Genomic DNA, 21019 nt, shown 5'->3' with positions numbered 1-21019 from the left:
AGCAGCACTGAATGCCAGCTTCCATATATTTCAAAAGGGACCGCAGTTTCAGTGCATTCAATTAATTTTTTTTAATTAGTTTTATAGCAAATTTTCTATTAAAAACATGGGCGTAGCATCCATAGTGCTCAGTGGTGCACAGGCACCACTAACTTTAAAATGGGGTGTGCCATGTACCACCAACTTAGGAAGCTATTGAGGTTTCTCTGGCTTTCCCCCATAACAATAAGTGCTGCTGCCCACCACTAATGTTCCCTCTAAGCTGCATGTGCAGGAAAAGTTCTGCGCTCCTGCACACATGCAGCCCTGGGATGCACCATGTGCGCTTGTGCACAACGTTTCCTGCGAGCCCGCACAGCTTGCCCCCTTCCCAGTGCAAGAAGCCTGACTGGGCTGTGATGGAGCCAAAGCCTGAAGTGATGAAGAGGCCGGTGGGGCTGTGGCGGAGACCATCCCACCACAGACCGAAGTGAAAAGGAAGTCAGTGGGGCCATGGCGGAGCCCATCCTGCCACGGCCCAAAGTGAAGAGGAGGCTGTGTTTGTGTGGGTGTGTATGTCTATGAGAGAGCTTGTATATATCTATACTAGAACCTGTGTGCATCTGTGTGTGTATGTCTGTGTGAGATCTTGTGTGTGTGTCTGTGTGAGAGCCTGTAGGTGTGTGAACAGTCTGTAAGAGACCATACAAAATGCAGAGCAACGACTCAAATTGCAAAATCTCAAAAGAAAAAAAAAAAAAAAGAAAAAATGTGTTTATATAAACTTTCAATAATATAAATATTCAAATATATAAATCTACCTCGGGAAGAAACGGTATGAGAAATTTTAATGCTTGTAGGGTTTAATCTGCAGGCTCTTGCCCGCAATGAGCTTCAACCAGTAACATTGACTAAGCATTCAATTCATGTCATGTACTTTTTCCCAAGTTAGATCATCTTTTTAAAAGTTCACAAAAAACTTCCCTAATTTTTATTTTATATATAAAAATCACTTGGAGGGATTATAAGCTAAGTGGCTTTTATTTACAAAATAAAAATTAGGGAAGTTTTTTGTGAACTATTAAAAAGAAGATCCTAACTTGGTAAAAAGTACATGACATGAATCGAATGTTGGTTAATGATACTGCTTGAAGCCCATTGCGGGCAAGAGCCTGCAGATTAAAAGCTATAAACATTAAAATTTCTAATGTGGTTTCTTCCCAGGGTAGATTTATATATTTGAATATTTATATTATTGAAAGTTTATATACTCAAATTTCTTTTTTTTTAGATTGTGTGAGAGCCTCTGTGCATGTGTGTGTGTTAGTGCATTCCTGTAAGAGCCTCACTGTCACACAAGCTCTCACAGGCATGTGCATATACACACACACACACACACACACACACACACAATGTGTGTGTGAGGAAGAGAGAGCCAGTGCATGTGAAAACATTGGTATGTATATCAGAGAGGGAATGTCTGAAAGAATGTGTGTGTGTGTGTGTGTGTGTGTGTGTGTGTGTGTGTGCATGTGTGGGAGACGGAGAGAGAGAGAGAGAAGATATTTTGTGCATATCTACCTCCCCTAATGCACCATAATCTGTGTGACCAGAAATCAAAAGATCCCCAGTATGGAGAGCAGATTTTTTTAATCCTTAGTTTTATTTACTGAGTGTAATTTGATGTTTCTATTTTAAATATATATATATTTTAATATCAGAACATTATTGGATGTTTTATTCATCAGATGTTTTGAAAAATGTATTGGTGTTTGGGAAATAGAACAAATTTATGCAAGTTTTTTAAAATTATTGGCTGTTTGGCTGTTTTGACATTTATTCTTTTTATTAGAATGGTTTTAATATTATGAATGATGTTTTATAGCTCCGATTTTATTGTTTGATATTTTGAGAGGAATGATGATGTTCCTGTTTATCCATTGTTGCACTGCATTACACAGTTGGCCTTGTGGTTTCCAGTTCAATTTTTGTTGGCACATTTCTATTTTATATTTGGTGAGGGTCTGTCTATATTTTTAAATTCCAGCTCTGTGTAACTTTAATTCTTGCTGTTAAAATGATGGCACTTATCACTGGCTTTTACGACATTATTATTGTCTCTTTCTGATTTCTATTTTAAACAGAAGTTTGTTCTTTATTAATTTCACTTGCAGACAGAAAGCGGTTTTGAATGTTCTTGCAGAAAATATTTTTTCATTCACATATTCTATTGTAATTGCTGTTAGTCGATTAGGAATTATTTTAAGGGATTAGCTTATGTTCCTTCTAAGCATTGGGTTGCTGTGAGCATACATTTTAAAGGCTTTGTGCATCAAAGAAAGTAGTACTGTGTTGTCAGGCACATGGCAGCAAATGTTTTGGTGCACCACCAGCTTCAGCAATTGCCCTACAGCCCAGATTAAAAATACCTCATGGTAATTTGATCTGGCATATCAGTTTTATATAATTGTATCTTCAATGAAACTAGAGAGATCCAAGGTTTGATTTATCAAAGGCTTTTCCCCCATTACTCTCCCAGAGGACCAAAGCATTTTCCCATAGATACAAAATAGGGAGAAATCCTTTAGTACGTGATAGGCCCCTATGTTGGGGAGGGGAAGACTCGATAAATCAAAGCTCTCAATAAACTGAGGTTGCACTTTCATGAAATGACAACCCTAACTTTGCTTTTTTGAATTTGTCTTGTTTTGGTCTCCAGTCTCAGTGGCTTGTCATTCTTTGTAAACAAACTGCCACGTCAGAGGACAACATAAGACTGGACCCAGAAACCTCTCACCCGAAGGGGTAAAGAAAAAGCGTAGGGCAGAGGGTTAGCAGTGCCGATCCTCGAGGCACAAACAGATTTGGTTTTCAGGCTCTTGAAGCTATGCGGATTGGCTGATTTCTTAGGCCAAATGTATGCCGGCATGGCTGATGAACATTATTTGCATCTTACCTGAATAACCGGTCCTATCAAGTACAAATTAATAATACTACTTCTGATAAAATTGAACTTAATACTGGGGTTCCTCAGGGATCAGCTTTATCAGCCTCGTTATTCAATATCTATCTGTTACCCTTATGTCACCTATTGACCGGACTCGGTCTAACCCACTACCTTTATGCTGACGACATCCAGATTTTATTACCAATCCATGACACAATTGAAAAAGCTTATGAAACTATGGCAATGTATTTGAAGGTGATCGAGCAATTACTCACACAAATGAAGCTAGTATTAAACATTGACAAAACTGAAATCATTTTTTTAGAAAGAAAAATTTCCCCCAGGAATTCAAGATTTGGTAACACGTTAGCGGAATATATAAGGGACCTAGGAGTCATTATTGATCCAGAACTATGTCTTAAAAAACCATATATCAACTAAAGTAAGGGAAGGTTATGCTAAACTAATGATACTGAAACGCCTGAAACCCTTATTATCGCAAAATGATTTCCGAACAATCCTGCAAGCATTAATCTTTGCAAGCACCGACTTTTGCAATTCCTTACTTCTAGGTCTCCCTGCCTCTTCCATCCGGCCTTTACAGGTCCTGCAAAATGCAGCGGCAAGAATTTTAACAGGCAGCAGAAAAAGGGACCACATTACCCCTATCCTGATAGCCCTACATTGGCTACCCATTGAATCGCGGATTAAATTCAAAACACTCTGCATTTTGCACAAACTAATACATGGTGAGCAAGTGGACTGGCTAAATGCAGCTATTAGGCTGCATGTACCTCAAAGAAATTTATGATCCGCCACTAAGGGCCTACTGACAATGCCCTCTGTTCAGTCCACACATTTGAATCAAGTCAGAGAGAGAGCTGTGTCACTAGCAGGGCCTAAACTATGGAACACACTACCGACGAATCTGAGGCTAGAAACTAATTTTAAAAAGTTTAAGCAAGATTTAAAAACCTGGCTTTTCGACAAAGCATATACAGAATGAAATTGAGATCATTTTTATTCTTTTACCTTCCTGTTCCTTTTAGTCTTTTTTAATTTCAGTATTAATGCATATTTTTAGTGATTGTTATTGATTTTCTTATTATTCATTTTAGTCACTATTCATAATTATTGTTATTTTATGCACAAGTGATTTTATGATTGTATCTTTTATCCTTTACACTTTTATGATTTGTAAACCATTGCGATGGCTCGTCTTAGTATAGAAAACTTGATAAATAAATAAATATCCTGAAAACTGGACCCGCTTGCAGTACTGGAGAATCAGAGATGCCTGTCCTTGACACACAGGAAGTGGAAAATCATTTACAGATTTGCAAACAGCTAACTTGCTAGCTGCAGGCGTGTAGAGTGTGTTAGCGGCAAGCATGTGATGGGCTCAGAATTTTTGTAAGATTTGATAAGTAGTGCATATGCTTAAAAAAAAAAAAAAAAGTCACAAAACAGGCTTCAAGAATTCTAGATAGATTAAAAAAGAAGAATGTATTTAGGACCACGGGGAAAGGCGAGCTGTTGACTGTGAATGACTGACACCGGTCAGCTGCTGCCAGCCCGTGTTAGCAAATGGCCTGGTTTTGAGTGGGCAGAAGTCCTTGGGAAGAAAGAACAGCCAAGTAATTCATTCTTCATTATCGTTAGGTAATGTAACCTAACTTTTTCCTTTCCCCGCTGTAGCCGTCAAACTGTGATCGTCTTCATTGTTCTTCCCATTAAATTTTAAAATTCATGAAAATAGGCTGTCTCACGTTTGGTTTCAGTTTAGTGAAGTAGGGGAACATGTGTTCCAGGTTTATTTTAAGCTCTGAGGCTTGCAGTAATACTTTCTTTAAAAAAATATATTTTTTAAATTGATGTTTGTTGTTTAACAGCTGTGTGATGGCAGTGACTATATTCTCCTTTGTAAGATAACAGTTTTAAGTAGTTCATTATCTTTAGTGCAGTGAATTGTATTTTGGAGAGAGACCTCCCTGCAGATCCGTGCCGTTTGCTGCAAGACTTTCGCCTGCCCAAAACAATTTATTTTTAGACCTTTCCACACTGGCAGTATCTGAAAAGCCAAGTGCTGTTTCTGCATTTACCAGGCATTATCATCACCCAGAGCATTTTGTCGTCCTTTGCATTGAATGAATTTCTTCAATTTAATTTGTTCTTTCTTACCCTGGAATACAGCTCAAAACCTGAAAGCTATTGCAAGGAAATAGCTACTGCAATCTCATCTTTAAAAAAAAAAAAAAAGACTTGCTTTCACTGGCTTTGGACTTTCAATTAAACAACTTTGCGGGTGGCCAGTTGTGATAAGTGATTTGCAGATAGGGATTCTCACAACAAAATGTTTGTGGCCTCTGTAAGAGGCCACAAACTTGCTGGTGGCTACTTTCACAATTTTTCCCAAAGTACTATTACCTTGCTCCCACTGTCCTCCTCACCTCGCTGTCCCCTCCCCTTGGCCTCTATCCCCTCCCCTTGCACTCCTTCCTCTTTTATCTTCTACCCCATCCCTTTCATACCCCCTTTTCCCTCATCCTCCTTTTCTCTTTTTCATATCGGAAACTGTCTCTTTCTGTGATGCTGTTTCTCCTGCCAGCTCTTTCTACAGCGTTCTGCTCTTCCTATCTGCGTGCGAGATGGATTTACCAATAGAGAGAGGAGAGAAGTGCCTAGGCAACTGCTCCAACGGGGCAACAGCCAGTGCTGTGCCATCTGAGGAGGCAGTAGAAATGATTGTCTATTTGGCTAGCAGATTACATCTCTTTTTTTTTTTTTTTTTTACTCCCAAGCAGGCTTGGATCTGATGAGGCATGTCGAGGCTTATGGTGATAGAGCCATGGCAGCACTGATAGCTCTCCTAAGATCTTCCTCAGGACATCTGTAAAGCTCCACATGCTCACATCTCACTTTGAGGACAGCAGGGTGTAAGTCATCACAAAACCCTCCCATCTCCTCTTAGAGTTTGTTTCTCCATGGCTTAGCTAAGGGGCCTTGCGTAGGATGCGCAGGAGTGGCCAGAGCTGAACATGCCCAGTGGGGCGTGCTCGGCGCTTCTAGAAACTTGGATGTCAGAGTTCCACAGCAGCTGCCATCTGATGATGTAACCAATGTGTGAGGATTGACATCCTGCTGTCCTTGGAGAATCCCTGTTACTTACCTATGACTCCACTTTACATTTTAAAATATAGCCCCACAAAGGTGGAATTTGAATGTGATAAGAGGCAGGCTGTTTCAGGCATTTGCAGCACTATCTTTTGATCTTGTGGTTTGTTTTTTTTTAGGTCCTCCACTTTGTAGGCTCTTCTTTGTTTTGGAGGTATTTTCAGTGCTAATTAGGTAAAAGGGGTGCAAATGAGCAAGATGTTCCCCTTTATATTAAAAAAAAAAAACATGGAAAATGAATAAAGAAATCTTAAGACATTTTAAAGGCAGAAATGTTCCAGGAATTGAGAATACACTAGCGCACTATCTCAACAGATTACTACTACAGCATAAATGGTCCTTGGATCAAGGAGTAGCCGTCAGTCTGTTCAGTCTCTGGAGATAGCCAGTGATAAACCTATTTTCTTTGAAAGGTAACAGAAAAGTCAAATAGTTCTGCTGTGTGCTTCAAAGACAGTACGCTTCAGCTCTGGGTGCTTTTCTGCTAAGCAAGGACATCTGTCTACTGTATGCATATCTACCAATCCCATTAATTTGCAAGGACAGTTCGAAAGCTCTTCTGGGAGAGGGCATGGATGATTCTTATTGCACCAGCTTGGCCATGGCTAGTATGGTTGCTATACATCATCTGTTGTCAGTTCAGTCTCCAGTTCAACTTGAAGCTTCTGTCTGACTTTCATCATGCAAAGAGCAAGGCAAGCTTTGCCACCCAAACCTGTCCTCTCTGGCCCTCGCAACATGCATGTTGAGTGCACAGTAATCGCTTCTTTGTTCCTCCCAAAACATGTGGAAGATATCCTAACATCGGTCAGCAGGCCTTCAGCTGGAAAGTTCTGCAGTTTCATGTGGAAGAGGTTGTGGTCCTGGTGTCGTTTCAGCTCTCTGGACCCTTATTCCGTAAGCTAGAGGGGTTTGATCAAGTATTTATTATGCCTTTTGCCTTCAGGTCGTAGTACCTCATGAGTGAAAGCTGACCTCTGTGCTATTTTCGCTTTACTGCCAGCAGGTGAGAGGAGGTCCAGTCGCTGTCCACCTTTTGGAAATGGCTTGGGCATTCCATTACATCTGGACGGTGAACCTCCACTGCCTTAGGGGCCTCGATATAGTTCTAACTCCACTCAGGAAGCCCTCTTTTTTTGAATCTCTGGAGCCAGCAACTTTGAAGTTTTTCACTTGGAAAGCTTTGTGTACCTCGTAGCTGTCACTTCATCTCAACACATCAGTCTATTGCAAGCGCCATTAACCCACTCGCCAAACCTTCAACTTTTCCGCAACAAGGTAGTTCTACATATTCACCCTAAATTTCTTCCAAAAGTGGTGTTGACATTTCACATTTATCAAGCTATTGTGCTGCCTGCCTTCTTTCTGAGACCACGTGCACACAGAGGAGAAAACTCTATGAACTGTAAGAGAGCTTTAGTATATTATTTAAGAAGGATTCAACCTCATCATCAAGCCTCTTAACTGTTCACATCCTTTGATGGCTAGTGGGCTATATTGTGCACTGTTACACACTGGCTGGTGTAAAGGCAGACTCTGTCAAAGCTCATCAGATGAGAACCATGGCAGCTTCAGGACCACTTCTATTGAAGACCATTTGCAAAGCTGTGGCTTGGTCGTCTGTATGCTTCACATCCCACTGCTGTCTGGACAGTGTATTGAGAAGAGACAGTAGTTTTGGGCAAGCAGCTTTGAGCAGGCTGTTATCCCAGTCGTCCACTCTCCACTGGTGTGTGACTGGATTGTTTGGTCAGTAATTACTCCACTATGCATACATCAGCTTAGGGCTCCCCACCAGTCATGTTGACAGAGAAAGCAAGTTTGCTTACTTGTTAACAGAGTTCTCTGTAGATAACAGGATGAATTAGTCATGCTTATTGCCCACTTACCTCCCTCCCTGGAGAGTCAACTATTTCCCTAAAGCTTAGGTTTTGCAAAAGAATAAGGGGCTCATGAGGCAATGTGCATGCAGGAGCTTCTGCGCCTGCTCAGTAAACTTTTACTGATCTATGAAAGATGGAGGGGGCCATTCAGTGCCATTGGTCAGTGTTATCCACGACTCATGACCGATATAGTCGTCGGAAAAGGGTGGGCCATAGGAGCCATGGCCCCACCAACTTTGTAAAAAGAAGATGACTCCTCCCCCCCCCCGCCCCCTCCTGCCTACCAATGCTCTGTGCTTCCCTGAAGTCCTCCCCCTTTCATACAGCTTGCTCGACGGAAGTATAATGTCCACTGCGAGCAAGCCGCACAAAAGGAGGAGGATCACTACGTGCAAGTCCTCTTCAGTTTTGCTGTCATTGCCACCATAGGTCTTACCGAGCCTTGCTCTTACCACCATGGGTCCCCGTGCAGGTGTTTTGCTGCAGAAGGACCTGCTTAGCCTTGCTACCGATGATACTTCTCCACTCTCCTCCTGCTCCGGAGAGTAGATAACCGAGGTGAGCTGAATGCAGGGCAGAGAATGAGGAGGGAAAAGGGGCAAGAGGGGGAGAGAGAAAGCAGGAGGAGGGAGGCCAAAGGGACAGGAGGAGGTGGGGGCAAGGGGGAGAGAGGAGGAGGGGGCTGAGGAGAGAAAAGAGGACAGGGAGTAATCGAGGGTGGGATCGAGGCAAATGAGGGACTATTGGGAGAAAAGGGGATAGGGAGAAATGTGAGTTACTGAATGAGGGAGAGGAAGGGGAAAGAAGGGACTAGGTGGAGGAGGAAAGGAGGAGGCTGAAGGGAGAAAAGAGCGGCCTTGCCGTTTTAGTATTGGGGCTGCTGGGCCTTCATTGTTTTTGTGGGGGGTGGGGGATGTTAGGTTGGGGCCCTTGAGCCCTTGGCATTATACTTGTGTGGGATGTTATGGAACATTATAGCCCTTACACATCACAAGAACAGTGACTGTGGCCTCGCTTAGCTTAAGCATGGGAGGAATTGTATTTCTGTTTCTAGTTTTCCGGTTTTGTAGTTTTGCCCCTCATATTAGTCCTGGGGGAATGCTGCGTTACTGCGGAGCGTAGAATTCCCCTCCTGCGCAGCTGCACGGATTCTGCGCAGAATTTGCTAGGTCCCAGTAGTGTGTGTATGTGCAAGTGGAGGCCTGCTACACAACGGGGCCTGCTCCTTCTTTATTTATTTAAATATTTTCTATACCAACATTCGTAGGGTAACATCATATCGGTTTCCATAAAACAAGAACAGCAGCAATTGCTTTACAGAAAGCTAAATTAAAATGGGAACTACAAACAGGGAACTACAAACACTAACTGGCAATGTATAATAAACAGCAAATATATTACAGATGCAAGGCTACCTAGCCTATGCTTAAGGGGAAGGGGAGGGGGTGGGGGAGAGGGGAGAGGGGAGGAGAGAGCAGAGGATGTGAAGGCGGGGAGGGGGGAAGAGGAGCAGAGAGAACTGTATATAGAAGTCCACATTGTTATAAATAAACTAGGTAAAAATGAATAAAGTATAGTGCGGATTATATAATACAAGTACAATAAATTACGAGGATGGCCTCTGCTTGCAGCATGCCTCGGCCTGCTTCATCTTCCTGCAAGTGGGACGGGCTCCGCTCACAGCAAAAATAGAACAGGCCCAGGCATGCTGCGAGTGGAGGCTGTCCTGTTGCAGCGAAGAAGGAGCAGGCCCCGGTGAGAGTGAGTCTGTGTATATATGTAAGGCTGTAAGCCTGGGGGTGAGAGAGAGAGAGCATGTGTGAAGGTGTGTAGAGGTGGGTGCCAGAAAGAGGGAGCCTATGTGATGAGATTATGAAGGCATGTGTATATGTATGAGAGATTGGGAGCTGATGTGTATGAAAAAGGGATTGTGTGTGAGTGTGCTTGTTTGTTTGTGAGAGGGAACCTGTGTGAGAGTGTGTGTATGTGTAAGAAAGAGAGCCTGTGTGAAGGGATATGTGTGTGTGTGTAAGAGAGAGAGAGCCAGTGTGCTGGGGTGTATGAGAGAGGGACATAGGTAGCCTGTGTGAAGATATATGCGTGAGAGAGAAAGGGAGTGTGTGTGTGTGTGAGTGAGTGAGAGGGAGCCTGTATGAGGGGGTGTGTATGTGCTCTAGAGAGAGGGAGCGCGTGTGAGTGTGTTTGTGAGAGAGAGGGACAGAGGGAACCTGTGTGAGGGGCAGTACTAAGAGAGGGGTCAAACTCGGGGTGGAGATAGAGTAGAATTTGAGCCTAGAGGGGGAGGGGAGAGTGGCAGGTGGAGAAGTTAGGGCCTGTGAGGGCAAAGTGGAGACTGGCCAGGTAAGTAGGGAGAGAGGGTAGAAGAGACACTCTTACAGTGAACTTCTAGAGAAATTATGCACAAAATATTTAAAAATCTGCATCTTTAAGCAATAACTTTTTTCTGTATTACATTTTAAATTAATTACTTAAAGATTGTCATGTATATTGTGTTATTTTGACCAGTATAAAATATGCAGAATTTTGCAAAAGTTAAAATTTTTGTGCACAGAATTTTAAATTATTTTGCGCAGAATTCCCCAGGAGTAGAGTCCAGGCTTCTTGTGATTTGCATTTTCAGTTTTTGTCTGCACATTTGTAATTTGTGGTCAACTATTCTGTATTTGGTGAAAGGCTGTCTGTTTTCTGAAAGTGTGACCGAGATGAGGAGTTTTGCTAGCATACAAATCTTTAGTAGTGTTGTTCATTGTGTTTTTCCCAATAGGAGGTGTATTGGTGTTCTAGGGCCTGCTGAAATATTTGCAGTGCTGCCTTTCATAGATAGTGTTGTTAATGTTGGAATCCTGTGAGTTACTGTCACTATGGTGTATGGCAGGTTTGTTATATATGAGCTGATTTTTTTTTTTTTTTTTTTGCAGTAAATATAGAAACATAAAAGCAGAAAAAGACTGTATGGCCTATCTAGTTTGCCCATCCGCTCAACCAATTTAGCTTTACAATTCACATAACTCCCTCAGAGATCCTGAGTGTTTATCTCAAACATACTTGAATTTAGATACCATTTTTGTTTCTACCACCTCCACTAGGAGACCGATTCATATATTTAGTTTTACGAGTCTGGTAGTGGAGTCTGGACTATGATCCTCATAGCCCCTCTTTGGCCGAGACAGGTCTGGTTTCGACTCTGCAGAAGTTGTCATCCAGAATGATCAGTGTGAGGACTTCGCCAGATCTCATCACGCAAGATCAGATAGGCTGCGGCATCCCAACCTCCAGGCTCTGTTGTTCACAGCCTGGATGATAAGGGGTTAATCCTGCAGCCGCTTGATCTTTTTGAGGATGTGTCTTGGGTCCTGGTGGCTTCCAGAAAGCCTTCCACTAGAAAGTTCTACGGACTGAAGGTGGAGGAGGTTTTCCATGTGGTGTGAGCAGAAGGTCCTAGATCTGTTCTGCCTCACACAAAAACGTCTTAACTACCTTCTACAATTATCCGAGGATGGCTTAAAAACCAATTCTGTCAGAGTTCATCTTAGTGGGACTGGTGCATACCACCACAGTGTAGATGGTATGCTCATCTCTGTACAGCCTATAATTGTACATTTCATGCGGGGCCTGCTTCAATTGAAGCCTTCCCTAAGACCTCCTGCTGTGTCTTAGGACCTAAACATTGTTTTTGACTCAGCTGATGAAAGCTCCTTTTGAACCGCTGTGCACCTGTGACCTGAAGTACATGACCTGATCATATTTTTGGTGCCGGTCTCTTCAGTACGCAGGGTCAGCAAGCTCCAGGCCCTAGTGATTTATCCACCTTATACAACGTTCTATCATGACAGGGTGGTCTTGCGTACACACCCTAAGTTCCTGCCTAAGGTAGTTACAGTTTTCCATCTTAACCAGTCAATTGTTCTGCCAGTTTTCTTTCCCAGGCCCCATTCGCACCAAGACGCGAACGAGCACTGCACAGTTTGGACTGCAAGTGAGCCTTAGCCTTGTACTTGGTGTGGACAGAAGCCCATAGACAGTCCACCCAACTTTATTTCTTTTGATAGGAATAGGTTGGGCATTGCCATTACCAAACAGACCATATCCAGTTGGCTAGCAAATTGCATCTCCTTCTGTTATGCCCAGGCAAGACTGCATCTTGGGGGTCATGTCAAGGCACTGACAGTGGAAGCATCAGTGACCACTTGCAAGCAATTACCTTGGAGGAGATTTGCAAGGCTGCAACATGGAATTCTCTCCACACATTCAGATCACATTGCTGTCTGGATAGGGATGGCTGACGTGACAGTAGGTTTGGCCAGTCTGTCCTCAGGAACCTGCTTGAGGTGTAGAACCCAGCTCTCCCAACCTAGGGCCTGTTTTTTGGGTTCAGGCTTTCTCCCCCTCTGTTACTAACATCACCAGTGGCACCTGGTTAGGTGTCTGTTGGTCCTCTTTTAGTTGGGGAGCAGCCTGTAGCTACAGATTCACCTATGTGTGAGGCCTACCATCCTGCTTGTCCTTGGAGAAAGCAGTTGCTTACCTGTAACAGATGTTCTCCAAGGACAGCAGGATGTTAGTCCTCATGATACTCACCCGCCACCCCGTAGAGTTGGGTTTCTTCTTTTTTTATTTTATTGTAATTCTATGTTATGACACTGAAGAGGGACCCTGCGTGGACGCGTGGTATTGTGCATGCTAGGCATGTTCAGTGTGCCTTGTCGAAGTTTCTAGAAACTTTGATATAAGTTTTCCGTATCGGGCTGCATCTGTTGATGTCACACATGTGTTAGGACTAACATCCTGCTGTCCTCAGAGAACACCTGTTACAGGTAAGCACCTCTGCTTTCTGTTTAATCAAATGAGTGGGGCCCAAACAATTAGAACTGTTTCTGTATCTTTAGTCTATATTTTCTTTGTCTCTCATTACATCTCTTAGTACTTGATCTCTCTCTCTCTCCATGCATAGGACAGAATTGTCACTTAGTACTGACCCTTCTATTAAGAATGCTGTTTTTGTTGATTCCTGCTTTACCACTGGCTGATTTTCTAGCATCAAGCTTTTTATTGGTCTGTCTGGGAATGAATAATTATACTCTACGATTTATACAAAGCAAGTATGTAAGAAAGAATGACATTTACTATAAATGTAAAGTTAAAAAATTGGTGGTGGGAACTAGGATGGAATTGAGAGGAGGGGGGTAAAGCTTGATTGTCCTCCTCCCCCAACCATAAAGGCATTTCGCTGGCCCTGATGCCTAAATTATTTCTGCTGACTGCTGAGATCTCTGTCTACAGGCAAGCAAACTTGCTTTGTTTATTTCATTTAAATTGAGGATCTATTTACTTTGGTTGGTTCATTATTTTACAGAGCAGCTAACGGACGAGACACAAAAAAATCCATTCTTCTCTCACCACTGAGTGGTAACAAGGACAAAAAGGAAAGAATACATATGTCACAATAAGAACCGCCAGACAGAGATGGCGGTGTGAGACGTTATGCAGTTATTGTGTGACAAATCAGTCTAGGCCATAAACACGCATTTTTCTTGAACATCCACATGCGCTCACACTCAAGAGACTCTCCAAGACCAGAGCTGTTGGTAGGAGGGATTTCCCACAGAGGACCAGAGTAAAAGACTTTGGAAAGACTTATTTATTTATTTTTTTAAAACATCTATATGTATATTTGAAATGACCGTAAACTAGACATGCTGTGCAGCAATGTGGCAGATCTAAGCGAGAACCGTATAAGGTATACACAATGGGTGAAAAAGAACCACTTTCTCTCTCTCTCTCTCTCTCTCTCTCTCTCTCTCTCTCTCTCTCTCTCTCTCTCTATATCTATATATATATATATATATATATATATAACCACACCAATTGTAAGAGAAAAGCATCCAACTTTATTATCGTCAATTTCAAAGAAGGTTTAGGAAATGTGTCCTTAAAATGTAAACCCACACACACACACTCATTCATACCTTAAAAACATCCAGATACACAATGGTAGTCAGCATATAAGACCCCAAAAGGGTCTATACAGTATTACATATTAAGTTTCAATACAATATTTTTCACATAACTTCCCTGTGGATACACCCACTTACAGTCTATACCCGGCCTTCGCCCATATCTACTTAATACTTCGCAGAAACATAAAACATAATTATACAATACTGTACATCACTGTTGCCTATTCTCAATGGTTTCTTGTGTAGCTGCCCCCTTGTGTAAATCTCTTTTCTTTGGAATGACCGTTCTTGACTTCGTTGTTGATAATTATTCACTGTGGTCTGACCCCAGATCTAAGCGAGAACCATTTAACACCTGCGCTAAACCAAAGGAGCTACTCTTATTTTAATTGAAAGCCATCTTATGTAAAAGATGCTGCAGTTTCTGTAATAATAAAGCAGAGTTATAGGCATTAATGGCATTTTTACTTTAGTTTCTTCATTCATGGGTATTTAGCACTGATTTTAGCACTTTACACCCAGCTGAATAATGGAGTCAGTCGGATCGCAGTACCACTTTAAGCCGATGGCAGGTCATTAATTTATCCCAAAACTTCTTAAAAATGAGCAGTGCACTGTTCCTTGATTGCAAGTTTTTGCCTATAGTTTTATGACTATAATGAAAATTTCTTCAAGCGTAGTGCAATGATGAAAGAAAGTAGCCCACCTATCACAGTTCATTTAAAGCTTTCTTCTGCATGTTTTGAGTTATTAACCTGAATATCTATATTGCTCTCCGGTTGAACAGTTTCTGTGGAAATGTATCTGGCAGCTGAAAACTTATACCCAGTGCAGACCTCACTCTCTCTCTCTCTTTAGTGCCAGAGCCTCCGCTTGTTAGCTATCTTGGATGGCAAACAGATTGCAGCGTGTGCAAATTAAACATGCTTTGAAGATTTTTTTTTCCTATTTCCTGCCCAGACTTACACAGTTAATATACTGTTCCCTGGAGAACCGAAAAAAAAAAAGTATTAGTTTGCATTTTATTTCTCAGTTCTCACTGAAGATTTAAATAGCCCCATCTCTCCTTTAACAGACCTCGCTCCTTGGAGGGCGGCAGAACGCAAAAGAAGTTGGAGATGTGTGCACTCCCTCTCGCACTCTGTATATGTGACAGATTGCATTGGTCAAGTAGCATTCTGGCATGGCTGTATAGGTATGGTGTATTCGGTGGTTTCTAAACCAATACAAAACTGTAGAGCCTTGATATTGTGGCAGATCAGCAGATCATATCCCTGCACTCTTGGAGGGCTGGGAAGAGAAGGAAGCCTGTTTCTGGAATACATTTAGCATGTGTAAATACCAACAATTTTAAAGCACCTAGAGGTGTACTAAGGGAGAGGGACGGTCCGGCTCAGGTGGCAATAGGGAGAGGGGGTGCCATTGAAGCCGGCAGGAAGGTCCTGCAGCAGTATGGAACAGTGACGTGGCAGGGAAAACCCGCCAGCAAAAGCAAGGACCTGCAATGGCAGAGGCCAGCAGCGCCACCGTCATTTCCTAGAGCCAGCATGGCGGCAAAGAACAGGCCTAGCGTTGCTGCCGGCGTTCCCAAGGCCAGCAGCAGAAGAAGAGGTCCTGCGGCATATCTGGAAACTCTCTGGATTTGGCCCGGAATTCTGAATGAATTGCTGGGTCTCCGGGTCAACATCCAAAAACTCTGGCTGCAGAGGAAGAAAGCAGGCCTCGAGTGCTGCCGGTGGACCCCATACCACCGGTGGCAAAGGCAAGAAGAGGCCCATGCATGATTCAACTAGCAACAGGAGGGAGCCCGCTCAGCTGCTGCTCCTTCTCCTGTGCCAGAGCTGCTGTATTCAGAAATCGTGGAGCTAGCACTTCCTTTCTTCTTTCTTTTAATCTTGCGATTTCTGAAGTGCTAGCCCCACGATTTCTGAATACAGCAGCTCTGGCACAGGAGAAGGAGCAGCAACTGAGCGGGCTTCTTCCTGCTCCCAGTCAGATCATGCACTGGCCTCTTCTTGCCTTCACCACCAGTGGGATGGGATCCAAGGGCGACCCTCTTCTTTTTTTTTTTTTTTTTTTGGACTGGTGTGCCTTTTACCAGCTCCCAATCACCAGGGCCATGCCACTCAGGGGCTAGCACCAGTTTCCAGCCTGATCACCCACTGCAAGGGGCATCTAGCAAACCTCTAGGTAAAATGTATTTTTGTTATTTATTTACTCTTTTAAAACAACTATTCACACTTCCACCCACAGGATTTTCCTTTTCTTTGTCTCCACGATACTCTGGGGTATTCTCATGATAGAGGCTTTTCTAGGACTAGAACAGGGGTAGGCATGAATGAGAGTGTATCAGGCTGTGATCGTGTGTGTGTGTGTGTGTGTGTGTGTGTGTGTGTGTGTATGTGTGAAGTGAGTGAGAATGGGCATGTATGTGTGTGACTGAAGGAGCAAATGAACAAGAGTTTATATTAGAGTGTATTTGTAAGACAAAGTTTGTGTGCATACCCTCCCTCACCTTGCTACTCCATGACAATCTCAGGGTGACCAGAAATCAGAATTTCCCAGGTATGCCCTGCGGTGCCGCTGCCAGCCAAAGAAGGGCGAGACTGGCCCTGTGACAGTAAGTGCCAGTGTATGGGGGTGGGATGTGGGTGTGTGGGAGGGTGTGTATGCATTCGTGCCCCCAGTCTACAGCAACCTTAGGATGACAGATATGGAGAGCAGGAGATTTTTTAAATCCTTATTAGTTTTAATTATTGGGTATTATTTGATGTGTCTGCTGTTTTGAAATATTTTATCAATGTTTTGGAAATTTTAAAAAATATGTACAGGAGCTTCCGATTATTGAATATTCTATTTATCAGCTGTTTTGAAATGTATATTTTTTGGTATGGTTTTACTATTCTGATTGATTTATATTTCTTGATTGTATTGTTTTGAGGAATAGTGATTTTCTGCTTTTCCATTGTTACACTGCATACAGAATCTGGCTTGTGGTTTCTAGTTCAGTTTTTGTTTGCATATGTGTGTGAGAGAGAGAGGAAGTGTGTGTGTGTGTGAGAGAGATGGAAGAAGCATGTCTGTGTGTGAGAGGCACAGAGAAAGTGTGTGTGTGTGTGTGTCTGTCTTGTGCACACACACACATGCTCCCTCTGTCTCTCATCAAGCATGTATGTGTGTGTATGAGAGAGATGGAGCATATTATGTGTGTGTGAGTGTGTGTCCCAGTCTACAACAATCTTAGGATGACTGATATGGAGAGCAAGAGATTTTTAAAATCTTTATTATTTTTAATTATTGGGTTTAGGAAATTTTTAAATTATATCTTGGGGGGGGGGGGGGGTGTGCCAAAGAGGTATCCGCCTGAGGTGCCAAATACTCTAGGTACGCCTCTGAAAGCACTTAAAAAAATAAAGCAAAAGTCGTTGGCTCTGTAGAGTATGCAGAGTCTGAATGATGTTTCTTGTGGGTTTGGTTACATTTATAATCTTTGAAAGTCAAAACACTTGAAATGCTTCCCTCCCTATCCCGGTTCTTAGGACATCAAACATAGTAATATCCCAATATTCAAAATTAGAAATGAATATGCACCTAGAGTTCTTGAGGAAATAAAACCTCAAATTCGGGTTACTAGATTTCTTTTACTGCAGAGAGTTAAACATTTAATGACTTACAAGGAACTCCTTTATCTTAGTCCAGTCATTTTATGATTACTTTCCTTCTAAGCTGTACTGTTCTATGTCATAGGGGGAAAAGAGGTCTTTAGAAATTTTAGGGCAAAGAATAGACTGAATCTAAAACTTACACACAAGATGTAACAGGAATCTGAAACGACTTCATTTAGTAAATAGGGCTTTTCTTCTTGTTACAGCTTGAGAGGGCGTGATGAGTAGAATCTACTCTGGGAAAGATCAGCAAGAACAGTAACTGAACGACTAATGCATGCCCTACAAAGGAAAGGCAAAAGGAAAAACATTTTCTCCTCTTATTTAAACCCTGAAAACAGAGCAGTGTCACATGGAGACTGTACGGTAGACTGTACTCTCTTTAATACAGTAGGCTTTAACTTGTGCCTTTGTATGTGCCTTTGTCAACCTCTCTTTTAAACTGGTTGGTGCCTCAGTGGTTTCCTTAGTTGAGGTATGGAAACAAGAACTGGGGGACCACAATTAATCAAGTTGCTCCACTGAAGTTAACAATCTTTAACTGCTGCAAAATCCGCTCCTCTGTTGGTTGTAGAGCTATGGAAAATGAAACTGTTAGAATATCAACAAGAGAGAACCTGGTGGAAATCATTGTGTGAAACAGAGTTAAAGACCTATAATTTTGGAAATTTTGTCAGCCAATAAATTTTATTTTTCTATTTTTCTCTCTCTGCCTCTTAAAATCGTTCTTGAGAATTATTTTGAGCAGTTATTTCTTCACAGTTGAATATGGAATGTTCAAAACCTGATTTTGATAATTTTGTCAGGCTTTTCCTCACACCAGATTATACATATTCATAATAATGAAAGGATTTCTAAGAGTATACTGTAGCTGGAAGGATACTGCTCGCTTCCCCCTTCCCGTCTCTCTCTCTCTCTTTCTGTTTCTGGGATACTGGCAGGGCTACAGAAACGTATTACTTATTATCTTAGATATGATCTGAGAAGCCCAGAATAGACAACCATGTATCTGAGAATTAGAACTTTGTTCTCAGACATTTCAGACTTACTACTCATAATAACACACACAACTTATGCCTCTTATGTAAGAAACATATTACAATCCTTAATACAGCATGTACTTGTAATGATTAAAACTTACCACATTATAGGTGAACTCAGAGCAGCACACACTAGGGTAACCTTGACTTGCTTAATAAACTTAGCAAAATATCCTCATAATTCATAGATTGCCCTCAGTCTCACCCCGGAATATGCCTTTGTTATTGAGCCAAGAAAGAAGCTGGAATTCCGGAGGCTGTCGCTGCCGAAGGAAGCACACGGTGTCTCTGGTCATTTGCTGGCCAAGAGGACTTGTCTGATCCCTGGAGAAGAAAAGGACAGGTTTGACTCAGGCTTCTAAGTAGCAGGCAAGAGACACTCTCTCGTGCAGCACCTTGGCTGATAAGGACTCCTTTCTGGATTGGATACTCCAATTTCTATGCAGAACTGAGCTCTCCTGAAAGTTTTAGATCTGTTAGAAACATAGAAACATGAAGGCAGAAAAAGACCATATGGTCCATCCAGTCTGCCCATCCATACAATTAATTTAGCATTATAATTCTCATTACTTCTTTAGAGATCGCTTGTATTTTATCTCATGCTTTCTTGAATTCAGATACTGTTTTTGTCTCCACCACTTCCACTGGGAGGCTGTTACACACATTCACCACCCTTTCTGTAAAGAAATAATTCCTAAGATTACTCCTGAGTCTACCCCCTTTCAACCTCATCTCATGACCCCTCGTTCAAGAGCCTCTTTTTCACTGAAAAAGGCTCACTTCCTGTGCATGGAAACCCTTGAGATATTTGAATGTCTCTATAGTATCTCCACTATGTCACCTTTCCTCTAGGGTATACATGTTTAGATCTTTAAGTCTATCCCCATATGCTTTAGAATGAAGACCAGTGACCATTTAAGTAGCCACACTCTGGACCAATGCCATCCTATATAGATACTTTTGAAGGTGTGGTTTCCAGAATCATACACTGTATTCCAAGTCACCTAATCAAAGAAATTGATCAGATTCGACTGACAAGATTTACCTCCGGCAAAACCATGCTGCGTCAGATCTTGCAATCCACTGAATTCCAACAATTGCATTATCCTCTGTTTTAACAATGATTCCATATTTGTATAAATGATGCAAACAGAATTGACCTAAGACAATATAGGCCAGGTGTGTGTGTGTTTTCTTAGTTAAATAGTGGGTGCTGGCAGATCAGATAACTCAGTCACTTATTGCTGTTCTGGCCGCAGTTCATCATCTCTGTATATGTCTGCTGAAATATAGGTCAAGCATCCATTTTGTGAAGTCAGAATCCATATTTTGATGCATAGTAATGAAATTTCAGGTATCTCCCTACAATAAGTTAGATGCTGCAAGATTTTCACAGCAGGAAATATGGTTGGGTTTTCCTGGGCTACCCAGTTCTCCAGTTTTTTTTTTTAGGAAATCACTTTGAATGAAGCTGATACCTTCCTGTTGAAAATGAAACCCATCATGTGCCCACTTGAACCATATGCCTCCTAGCTGTTAAAATCAGTTAAAGATAGCATACCAGGAATGGTCCATGCCAGGACTTTTTAAAGCAGCACTAGCTCTATACTTGACCCAAAAATCTGCTGGGATAAGCAGAGAGGATCCCGAGATGTGAAGAGGAAGCTTGGATCTATGGCATCCAGCAGGAATGAGATTAGGCAGACCAGATGAGCCTTACAGTCCTCGTCTGCTGTCAGGTCCTGTGTATAAAGTGATACGCGATCAAGAAAGTTTTAAAAAGGAACACTACAGGGTTGGCTCGGTGGCAGCACGTAGCACAGGAAAGCCTGTGCTACGTGCTTAGGTGAGACTCTGCTCCCCGTTCTGAATACGCCTGGGAAATGCTGTGGAGACAGTCTTCATAGATCCCAGTAGAGGGGGGGATCTCCAAAAAGGGCATAGCTGGTGTGACCCCTGACTGAGCTCTATTGCTGTGTTGGCTGGCCTAAAGAGAGAGACAAGAATATGAAACAGGTGACATACCTCAGGTAGCTGCGAGTGGTGGCTCATGGTGCTGGATCTCAGGCCCAGTTTCAATTTGAGCTGAAATTATAAAAGAATAGGAGGTAAGTACAACGTTCCCTCTCTGCCCCCTCTCAAATTGAAAAAAAAACCTAACACACAAAAAATGCACACTACACTCTCGAAATATAAAAAACTACAGCACTACAATCTTAATTAAGCAGCTGTGTTTGCAGCAAGTTTGGAAAGGTGTAAGCATTTGCAAAGATGTTCTTTGCATCATCTATTGTGTTATTAACTTCCAGTAATTTTGTTACTTTTCTTTTAAATTTTTGTGCTGTTTTATAAG

The 21019-nt window shown here is 42.1% G+C and overlaps 1 protein-coding gene across 6 annotated transcripts in view; it reads left to right on the top strand.

Moving 5' to 3' along the window:
* AIMP1 (aminoacyl tRNA synthetase complex interacting multifunctional protein 1) overlaps positions 1–21019 on the top strand; it is a 161539-nt gene that overhangs the window by 57844 nt on the left and 82676 nt on the right. The window contains exon 1 of one of the 6 annotated variants that reach the window (XM_029596848.1): positions 4448–4588. The exons of 3 other annotated variants lie outside the window; for them this stretch is intronic. In XM_029596848.1, coding sequence (XP_029452708.1) covers positions 4473–4588 — 116 coding nt within the window. In that variant the 5' untranslated portion in view covers positions 4448–4472. Of the gene's footprint in view, positions 1–4447; positions 4589–5840; positions 5863–16562; positions 16582–21019 lie in introns of those variants that run through there. 2 more of the 6 variants (XM_029596852.1, XM_029596866.1) reach the window with 2 other exon arrangements.

This window comes from Rhinatrema bivittatum, chromosome 1, assembly GCF_901001135.1.
Source record: "Rhinatrema bivittatum chromosome 1, aRhiBiv1.1, whole genome shotgun sequence".
Classification (NCBI taxonomy): Eukaryota; Metazoa; Chordata; class Amphibia; order Gymnophiona; family Rhinatrematidae; genus Rhinatrema; species Rhinatrema bivittatum.
Note: the sequence above shows the minus strand (reverse complement) of the source record. Positions and strands in the feature narration are given on the sequence as shown.